Source organism: Epargyreus clarus, unplaced genomic scaffold (assembly GCF_041222505.1).
Source record: "Epargyreus clarus isolate Ecla_fem2 unplaced genomic scaffold, WU_Ecla_fem_2.2 ptg000003l, whole genome shotgun sequence".
Lineage (NCBI taxonomy): Eukaryota > Metazoa > Arthropoda > Insecta > Lepidoptera > Hesperiidae > Epargyreus > Epargyreus clarus.
In genome coordinates, this window is record NW_027332211.1 from 5,850,055 (window position 1) to 5,861,020 (window position 10,966).

General features: G+C 34.7%; 2 protein-coding genes and 1 long non-coding RNA gene across 3 annotated transcripts; 2 read left to right on the plus strand and 1 right to left on the minus strand.

Moving 5' to 3' along the window:
• Window positions 1-14: 14 nt before the first annotated feature.
• Window positions 15-1,670, minus strand: LOC140751130 (uncharacterized). The gene is made up of 3 exons (XR_012103274.1): window positions 1,621-1,670; window positions 1,254-1,328; window positions 15-107 (listed from the first exon to the last, which is right to left on the minus strand). It is a non-coding gene; the product is annotated as an uncharacterized LOC140751130 (long non-coding RNA).
• Window positions 1,671-7,039, plus strand: LOC140751123 (uncharacterized). The gene has a single exon (XM_073084989.1). The coding sequence runs from the start codon at window positions 3,146-3,148 to the stop codon at window positions 6,956-6,958; it is 3,813 nt and encodes a 1,270-aa protein (XP_072941090.1). The 5' UTR covers window positions 1,671-3,145; the 3' UTR covers window positions 6,959-7,039.
• Window positions 7,040-8,201: 1,162 nt separating this feature from the next.
• Window positions 8,202-10,966, plus strand: LOC140748794 (uncharacterized). Its single transcript, XM_073081696.1, has 4 exons — window positions 8,202-8,478; window positions 9,493-9,627; window positions 10,073-10,197; window positions 10,678-10,966. The coding sequence occupies exons 1-4, from the start codon at window positions 8,439-8,441 to the stop codon at window positions 10,915-10,917; spliced, it is 540 nt and encodes a 179-aa protein (XP_072937797.1). The 5' UTR covers window positions 8,202-8,438; the 3' UTR covers window positions 10,918-10,966.

The window sequence follows — 10,966 nt, forward strand, 5'->3', positions numbered from 1 at the left end:
TATAATAATTTTTCCCACAACTTCCATATGCTCCTTATGAACGTGGGCGAAAAATATTTTGTCTTTGCGTTTACAGTCTCCAAATATGTATTCGCTGTGTGTGTGAGCTGAAATAGCGATGTAAAGGTACAGTCGTAGTTATATTAATTGCAGAAAAAGAGGTCTGGAGATCATCACCACACCTATTTCTGCCTAATAACAGCTGTTTAAAACCCAGCCGTGTTCTGGTTTGAAGGGTGTGATGAAGGACAAGGGTCATTGTGATAAAGGACAATGGTGTGATAAAGGACAACGGTCCTTGTGATAAAGGACAAGGGTGTGATAAAAGACAAGGGTCCTTGTGATAAAGGACAAGGGTGTGATAAAGGACAAGGGTCCTTGTGATAAAGGACAAGGGTGTGATAAAGGACAAGGGTGTGATAAAGGACAAGGGTCCTAGTGATAAAGGACAAGGGTGTGATAAAGGACAAGGGTCCTTGTGATAAAGGACAAGGGTCCTTTATCACATCCTTCAAACCAGAACACGGCTGGGTTTTAAACAGCTGTTATTAGGCAGAAATAGGTTTGGTGGTGATCTGCAGACCTCTTTTTCTTCAAGTAATATAACTAAAGTAAGGACTTTTCCGAGGCATTCCAGATTAGTCCTTAGGGGTAGCGGTACATCTGTGGCCGACCTCAAGTAGGAATCTAATCTTATCTGGGGTTGATCACAGATCTCCATGGGTGGCAGTTACAACAAAAAAATCAACCTATTTCTGTTTAATAACAGCAGTTCTAAGCGTCTTTGTATTATAGTTAAAAAATGCAATGAGTACGAGATAATTATGCGAGGCGTTCCAACGTAGTCTTCAGTACCCTTACCATGAGTTTTTACGTTCGACAAATATGACTGTTTTGGTATTTGTTTATGTATTGGTCCATACTATTTCCAATCAGCGCCCCTAGCGGATTGTGTTGGAAATTGGAAATAGTATGGGCCAATACGTAAACAAATACCGAAACAGTCATATTTGTCGACACGTAAAAACTCATGGTAAGAGTACAGGAGTAGCGACGCACCTGTCTTCGACATTAGCGCCCCTGTCAGGTACAAAACCGTCCTAGCTTTCAAGCTGAAACCAACTTTGCACATTCATAGATTTCATTAAAATCGATTGAGCGATTTCAAGGATTAGCTTTAGTTCAGTGATTAATATAATTAATATATTACCTATAAATATATATAATTACAAATAATTTTAAAATAATCTTACATACATCCGGTGCCGAATTGAGTAAGTCTAAGTCGTACATAGTCGTAAAATACTGCCATGACAAACTAAAACCCACTGTAATGGACAAACAATATGTTTGAATACAAAGAAGCATTATTTACAGTAATGTATATTTTAATTTAAAATAAATCGCTATATATAAAAGTGTGTTATTATTATAATAATTTACTCTTTATATTCATTTATAAGTAATATTTTAGCGCAGCCGTAATAAACGTAATAATAGGAACAAAATACAATGAAATTGATGTTTATGTCTTTAACAAACCTATACTTTGTATTTCAATGCTTAATTAAGAGTGTAAAACATGAAAAAAGAGATGGCTTATATAAAAATGTACATTACTTAATTGAAACAAAATTCCCAGTTGTAAAAAAAGGTTAATTTTCATTTTTGCACTAAAGAATATTTACTGACTGATATCATGTATTTGGTCTCGGCTTATATAAACTGGAAAAATTGTTACAGATGACAATTGCTTACAAACAATCATCAAAATTGTTTTATTTAACACTTATGCAATTTGTAACACATCCTCCATGATATAACTTTTAACAATTCGTCTGAATCAGAGCATTTAAGCAAAGTACTGAATGGGTGTTAAATATTTATGTGTTATATTCTGGCGCTGTGTTCTGGTTTGTAGGGTATGGAAATGGCGAGACATTTAGATGATGCATTCCATCCAAGTCCTCAGGGATAACAACATATTTGTGACTGACCTCAGGTAATACTCATCCTATGTAGAGTCGATGTTGGATGTCTACGGGCGACAATTGCAACTGCCACTTAAGCGGCATGTTCTTTTGATTCTTCTAAGTACCATATAAAATTCTCCTATGTTATGTAATTGAGTCTCAAATACAATTAGAGAACTCAGGTTGAGCACAGTTGCGTTGCTACCATAGATGTCCATAGTACATAGTATTTCTCTTGTATTTCTATCGCATCAAGTGAAAAAGTCGTTAAAAATAAGATAAAAAACTTATAGGAGTTCTGTGACAAGTCGCGGTGGTACTTCTGAGAATTAAATTGATACGGCATATGTATACTTCCGCATTCAATCGTGGCTTTATTGGATGGTTCTACTTCAACCATTTCATTTCCATCGATTTTCCATTATCATTGACTTTTATGTTCCATTACTGCACCAGTGTTTATTTCTAAACAGGAAAAAATGGGATTTTTAGGAATATTGGGTCTGATATAAGTAGGTGAGTTCACTATTATTTTATCAAGCATATGAAAAATATTAAATTTTAACGTTTCAAAACAAAATTATCGATCCTAACGTTCTATTGTAAAATAAAAAGGTTTCAACTTTAGAACACCATGTATATTATGATCAAAAGCAACATCATAAAAAAAGCTTGACGATAAATCACAGTTGGAATCTAAACGTACTGATTGCACGTTGTGTTACAATATATTAAGTGTAAAGTGAATATAAGCTTTCTATCTTGTCATGTATTGTTGATGAGTTTAAAATTGAAAATGGTTACTGCACTTCTTAGTTTATTACCTTTTTTCGTCAACACCGGCACTCAGGTAGATGTTTCAGAATCAGAATTTTATGTTCTAACCTCATATTTTTATAAATAGAGAAGAAGCGAGCATAGCGATAAGCGACTACTAACCATGGACCATCAACTCCAGATATAATAGTCAACTTTACATACCATTACCTGAGGTCGGCCACAGATGCTTTGTTGTCCTAAAGACTAAGATGGAACGCCTGGGATAAGTATGCCTCCTTTACCACACGTTTCAAACTGGAACATAGCAACGCCTAAAACTACTGTTACAAGGCAGATGTGATGGTGATGGCTATCTCTAGCTAAATCATAAAGATTCTACCACCCTTAAACATATGCTTTACTTCGTTATATTATTTAAATTTGGAATCACATTACAGATGTGTGAAGAAGAATTTACTGAAAATGGCATCAGCGTCACTTGGCAAAGAAGCCCTCCAGCAAACAATGTACTGTCAGATCCTCTCTGTTACTACGATGACAACTTGATAACTAGAAATTGCACAAACGCGAATTGGAGTCCATCTCTACCAGAACTGAAACCATGTCTACAAGTTATAAAACAATATGACCTCTTGGCATGCCCACCAAGTTTCCATAGAATTTCAGAAAAGAATGACGAATATTGCTATCAAATTAGCGAACCGTCGCCATGGAAATATCCCTGTTTCAGAAGTGGTGGAGCATCTCTTATTACTGATCTTAGCGAAGACGACGTGTTGTCTTTACTACATTCTTTAAGAAGTAAAAACATATCTAGATTCTTCTGGCTGCCAGCTCGACGTGTCAAAATATTTAATCCTGTCCTATGGTACATTCCAGGCCCCAAGTGGGGATGGCAAGTAAGAGCTAATAACAGTCTACGCGTACAAACGTCTCTTATGAAAAATTGCCTTCTATTAGATGTTCAACTAAATATTATCATTACGGAAGCCTGTACGAAGCAGTATCCTAGCTTATGTTTCTATATAAACGACATGCACTACCCTGCCAAATGCCCTGAAAAATACCACGCGGTCAGGTTTATGCCTAACGATGGCGTTTGCTATGGTATAGAAAAATCTGTACCAAAATTAACTTTTGATGGGTTTCTTCGGAACAAGTGCTCAAATCCAATGGGTGATGGGAAAAACAACGATTTAACGAGATTTATTTTTAAAAAGATAGCCGAGTTAAATAATTTGCCGGATGATGTTTGGTGTTGGTTTACTAGAAAACGAACACATAATAGCCATGTTTTTCGAGGAAATACAAATGTGGGGAATAATCCGTCAAATACCACATGTACACAGTCACTTATAACGATAAATAACATTGGTACTTTAAGCTTATTAAATTCTTGTTCACTTACAGCATTGCCCTGCATGGCATGTGAAACTGAAATGATATATGGAGAAACGGAATTTCTATTTGAATATAGTGTTGAAGAACAGCTTATGTACTTGACTGTATATTTTCCATCTGGTCTCTGGAAATACAATTATAACGATAGAGGTATCCAGTGTTTTTCCAATGCAAAGGGATTTGTCAATGTTGTTGAAATTATGGAGATTCCTTTTATCGAAATGACATCATTTATTTCGGGACGAAATGATTCAGATGCTGTTGAAAAAACGGTATACATAATTAATCTCGTTACCGACAGATCGGCACAGTATTGGTGTGAGGGGCACACTAAGAATTTTTCTTTAATTAGTACTGATAAAATAGTAGTTAACCCTAAAGGCAATAAGGAGCATGTTTTTTCTCTTGTAATAAAAACCTTTATTTCAAATGATGACATTTATAATTTAGAAGAAAATGTAATGGTAAAACTTAGTGAAAATATAACTGCAATATTTGGTGCCAAAAAAGCTTTGATCATGGATATATTAGAGTATTCTATGGATCATTTACTAGTCTTATTCCATTTGCATGTTGAGATAGCTAATCATTATAATGATCATAGTCGCAATATAGTAAGCACCTACAATAAATTAAAGACGACTGCACAACAGGAATTAATCAAATTCAATTACACGTTTGTGAATATATCTAGTTCATTATTTTGTTTGCCTACTACTTCAGTTGATAATTCAATTATTCTTGACTGGGAAATTACATCCATAGGGCATATTGCAGCACCGACCCAATTTTGCTTACAAGCGAATGGATTACCAGTAAAAAGATTTTGCTCGGGATCATACCTTCTTGGTAGTTATTGGGCAAACATTGAAGGAACTTGTGATAAAAATTACGTGGCTTCAGAAACAACAACATTTCTTTACAATTTTGTAAAAGGTCAGGTATCTGAAAATTACACATCCAGATTCCTTATAGATGGATTAGGTTTTGTTCTTGATGATATTGATGGTATAATACCAGCCGATATTTACTACTTATCAATGTCGCTGAAACATGTTTTATCAATAGCCCAAGTTAATCATACTTTAGTGGATATGGGTGATATTGATAATATGGCTTGGGTGATGGATAGAGTATTATCGCTTGATTGTAGCTATTTGCGACTAGCACAAACGCTTAACTCTACAAATGTTATTTTAGACTCTGTTAATGACATTATAGAAATATTGTCATACAAAAAATCTTCTGTTACTCAAAGCCTACGAAATGTTATTAATAAGGATTCTGAAGTACTTGCAATTCAACCACAATGTGTTATACAGATATCTTATCCATTTATAAATAACGTTAGCGGCATCGCTATAATTAATAAAGAAGTTGCAAATAACTTCACGGAAATGGAAATCAAACCTCTGTATAGAAATAGCACATTAGATGATGTACTGTCAATGCCTAATTTGGAAGTTGCTGCATGGTTGCCGGATAATGTTTTGAATTCACTCATGATGAAAACAAACAATACCAGCAATGAGACCATAGACTATGAAAACGTGTACATCATCATCACTGTTTTTCACAATGATGCTATTTTCCAAGAACTGGAAGAAAATGACCATGAGATTAATAGCCGTATAATTGGAATATCCGTTCCTGGTTTTATACTTAATTTAAACAATCACGTTCCTTTAATATTTAAAAATTTACGTCCTTCAAACTCGAAAAAGTTTTGTGGGTATTGGGATTTTGAGGCACATAAAAAAGAAAATATACCAGGATCTTGGTCTCGACGAGGATGCTTTGTAAAAAAATCAGTTGGAAATATGACGATCTGCGAATGCTATCATTTGACTCATTTCGGTAATTTGCTAAATATCGGTAATTCTAATAACGTTAAAGATATTAAGGAACAGCACAGCAGAGCTTTAAATATTATAACATTAGTTGGTAGTTTCCTCTCACTAATTGGAGTAACTTGTATCTGGATCACAGCATCTGTTTTTCAAACTTGGAGGAAGAAAGCTGGTACTAAAGTTTTGTTACATCTGTCAACATCTATAGCACTACCATTATTGTTTATAGTGGTATTCAATTTAGATAACACAATATTTAAGGAAAAAAATGGTATGTTCATTATTGACGACCATAAGAAAGTAATATGCATTGTTTTGGGGGCAATTTTACATTACTCAATTCTTGCAAGTTTCATGTGGATGTTGATAACTGCTTTCTTGCAGTTCATAAGATACGTAAGAGTTTTAGGAGTTCGTCGGCCATCTAGATTTATGTTGAAATTAACTATCGTAGGGTGGGGCACCCCTGTGATTCCAGTTCTGGCAGTTTTACTTATAAATAAAGATAATTATATTCCAAATCTATCGACTTGCAACAAATGTTCTATTTGCTATCCAAAAGATATTTATTTGATTTTGAGCGTTGTAGTGCCAGTATGTATTATACTAATGATAAATATTTGTTTATTTGTTGTTGTTTTATGGTCTATTTCTAAAGGACCGGATGGTAAGATGAGAACAACAGATTTGGACCTTATCGGGGCTCAGCTTAGATTATCCGTATTTTTATTCTTTCTACTTGGTCTTACCTGGGTGTTTGGGATTTTTTCATTCTCAAACAATTTGATTTGGTCGTATCTTTTTTGTTTAACGTCGTCTTTACAGGGCTTTGTCTTATTTGTTTATTTCATATTATGTGACCCGAATACAAGAAATTTGTGGGTCACTTTAATGAAGCCTCACCATCGACCAAACCTACCAAGAGAAAGTGTAACAAGTATTAGCAGTGGGTAAATAATTCCTACTATTAGAAAATTGTGTATTTAAATAGTCAGTTTCTTTCTATTCTTTACCAAAATTATGTCGAAATATTCTACTTCAGATTCAATTCTTCATAATATAATTATTTTTTATATATATATATATATATATATAATTAAATTGATTTGCAAGAGGTTTCACCTACTACGGTGAAAAGGTTTCGCTCCGCTGTATTATAAAATTAAATCATTTTTTATTATTTACTCTAAATTGATAATAAAGCAATAACAATAATTGCCTGTAATACAACGTAAAAACATGTATGTCATGAACTGTGTGTGTCTGTATGTATTGTAAAATAGTTTTATGACAGTCATGTATTTTAAATGAATATAAAAGCAATCCGGATCTATCTAATATTCTATGTGTGTGTTACAAAACTGTAAATGAAAATTATAACGTACTTTAAGTTTCTAGTCTACTTTACGCATAGCTATATTTATAAGCCTATTTTATTCGAAAATTGTGAAACTATCTTTGGAAATGGTATTTACATTACACACATTTTATTTGTGAGTCTATTTTTATGTCGAAATTCTTAAACTACATCAGGGAATCCAAAAAATGTCAAAATTAGTAGAACTTGTTTAAAAATTTATTGTTTCATAAAAGTAAGCTAAATAGATAATAAAAATAAGAAAGTTTGGAAAATCCAAAAGTGCACGACTCATAATGCTCATTTAATTATGAAATATAAAAAAAAAAACTTAAGTCGTTCAAAATTAGTTGCCGAAAAAACAGCTGTAGTAGGAAGAAGGTACTGCACAAGCGCCCCTGGTGGAATAAATGTACATAATATCTATAGATATACAGTCTTGTAGTTTTCGTTTTTTATTAATTGTAATTAAACGACACTGAATTAATTAATCATTCGCATTCAGTGACCTACAATCGTCGATTAGAATTTTTAAAAAAAAAATTAACTCAAATGATGGATTTTTTCACAAGTTACAGTGTTTTCAGGTTTCACACATGACGGACAGGAAATTTTTTTGACCTATTTTGGTGTTTTTTTCCAATTCTATTGCAGTAAATCAATTTTTAAAAAGTATGGAATTAATCTCCATTAAATTATCTCGACAATAGTATGCAAAATATCTTGATTCCGTGAACTATCAAGGCTATAATAATAAAAATAGCCGCCAAAATGAAGCGAAAAAAATTTTTCGATCGTAAAGCACTCTCTGATGCTTCGCATCATGAGTCGTGCAATAAGAAACGATCTGACTATAGAAGCAACCCTAACTTAGTGGCAATATTGTGTGTAAACAATTGTTGTCGATCATGTATACATATCAAGAAAAGCAAAGTAAGAATTCTTTCAATAGTTCGTGGAATTTGTAAATCGAATAGTTTTCAAGAAAAACCTCTTCTACGAAACATTTGTGAACGATCTCGTATATAAGATTATTGATACATAAAGCTTCAAATACAAAAGTGTATTCCATAAAACATGAAAAACCTTCTTTGTAGTACACTACTGTTGTTATTCTGTAAGTACAATTAATTATTATTTAGTGCCTGCGTACAGTAGTTGAAATAAATTTAACAAATGAAAAAACGATTATTATTACATATAAAAAAATACACGTCTTATATAATGTCATTGCATTGTTTTATTAACATGCATCCAGTGATGATAAGTGGCCAATGCTGCCCAGTGATACCTATCTATGATTAGAAGATAAGATACCATAAGAACCCTATCTGAGATTGACCAGAAAATCTTTACTATCCCTACTATGTTAAAAAATCCCGTATTCATTTGATCAGGCAGAATAGAGCATTCCCTTTAAATGTATATTAACGAATAAACCTGGTATAGTCCCCGCCAAACTGCTAGTTCGCTCTGAAGTTGTTGCGAGCAGAGGTGTAGTCATACAATTTGCTATGGCGACGCGATTCATTTCTATATTCAGAGCGGACTAGCAGTTGTACGCGGACTATACATAGCGTGTTTGTGCCTATTGGAACATTATATATTATATAGAAATACTAGCTGACCTGGCAAACGTTGTGTTGCCATATAAATAAAAAAATGTTAAGGGTGAACAACTCTTATCACTTAGGGGTATGAAAAATAGATTGTAGCCGACTCTCAGACTTACTGAATATGCATATAAAATTTGATGGAAAGCGGTAAAGCCGTTTCGCAGGAGTACAGTAACTAACACTGTGACACGAGACTTTTATATATAAAATATATCTTAGAAACCACTGGACACAAGTTTCTTAATTTTTCCGACAGTTAATGTGAATACTAATGTGAATTTACACGCCAAATTTGAAATCTCTAAGTGCGAAGATAACAGAATTATGTTAGGGGGAAAAACACCTCGTAACATTTATCACCTTTGAAATGTTGCAGTTACCACTAGTATGTTACCACTTTACAATTTTTGTATGGTTTCATGTTTTAATGTGACACCCGCGAAAGGTAATCCAGTGTTGGACTATGGAATAAAGACAGCACCAAAGCATTACCTAAGTACTAATTGATTTTACAGGTTTATTATTCGTTTCGATCTCCATATCTATGTGCTGGAGAGCAGTCCCTGCTAACCAAGCCATGTATGCTCTTCGTGCCAGAAATGTGGGAGCCAGAAGGCAAATTGTGGTCCCCGATGATTTGCTGCCTAGGAGTAAGTCTTATCCAGAATCACATTTGATATCGAAGGTCATAGAACCCCAGTGGCACGACTTCGAAGGCACCATCGCCACTATTTCTTATAACAGCAGTGAAGCGCTGTGTTCTGCTTTGAAGGGGAGAAAAAGTTACACACCGCGTTCTGTTTGACCTCTCGTTCTGCGAATGCGGGATTCCTATTAGGAATTAATTGTCCTATAATTTGACTGTGAAGAAGAACATCGTAAGAAACCTACATGCCTGAGAGACCTTTAAGGAAATAGTTTTCCAATGTACCTATGTGTAGTCTCTTAATCCGCACTTGTCCAACATAGCTACGATCTATTCTCTCATTCCAAGAGGAGACCCTTGCGCAGCGGTAGAACAGTAAAAGGTTAATGACGATAATGAGTAAGTTTTAATACATTGAAACATTAATCAAAGCAAATATTTAATTACAGCTACTTTAAACAACGTATATAAATTTGGATGGTGCAGACCTGATGTAATATCTCCACAGTTCATGCGAAAATCCGTCAATATCACACTCAAGACATGGCAAGACACCCAAGCTGAATACCTCTATGTATGTAATTATTAATACAATTTATATCAAATTAGGGGCCCCAGCTAGTAGTAGTAGGGGCCCCATTAGTAGGTATATCATAACATGGACTCCATGCTCATATCTTGCTCTCATTAGGCAAAAAGGGGTAGCGATTCCGCCGGAGTCGAACCACATGTTCTACCACCTAGAATACTATAACACTAATTTAATTTTACCTTGAAGCACCAAATATTTAATACCTATTTCTGCCTCATAATAACAGTGTTAAGCGGCGCTGTGCTCTGGTTTGAAAGGAGTGGTAGGGGAGATATACTTTTCCGAGGCGTTCCAGCTTAGATCGCAGGGGTAGCGGCGCATCTGGGGCCGACTTCAGGTAGGAATATCTAATCCTATCTGGGGTTGCTTACAGGTGTCCGTAGGTGGTAGTAGCCACTTACGATCAGGTGGCCTGCATGCTCGACTGCTACACTTATATTAAAAAAATGATTGTTATTTCAGCTGCTGGAACGTAAGCATACCCAACGCTACAGATTCCAGTGCATCGTGATGAAGACCTATGTTAACCGCAAGTATTTGTTCTACAAGAGCCGCCTGCCGCTCTACTACTGTCAGGGCGAGATCTTCATAGTGATGATGAACACCGTCGACCGTTTGGAGGTCCATGAATTCTATTTGTACCATAAACTTAACATGCCCGCCAATTTCGTCTATGAATTTTACCACGCTCCTCCATTATGAAAAATAAAATTGGAGCTCAGGCGTGAATTTGTTGATAAGTCGACCTACA

Coding starts and splice junctions, on each gene's coding strand:
- LOC140751123 (XM_073084989.1), top strand. CDS start 3,146: ATGCTTTACTTCGTTATATTATTTAAATTTGGAATCACATTACAGATG.
- LOC140748794 (XM_073081696.1), top strand. CDS start 8,439: ATGAAAAACCTTCTTTGTAGTACACTACTGTTGTTATTCT. Junction 8,479..9,492: donor TACACTACTGTTGTTATTCT/GTAAGTACAATT, acceptor TTGATTTTACAG/GTTTATTATTCGTTTCGATC. Junction 9,628..10,072: donor CGATGATTTGCTGCCTAGGA/GTAAGTCTTATC, acceptor ATTTAATTACAG/CTACTTTAAACAACGTATAT.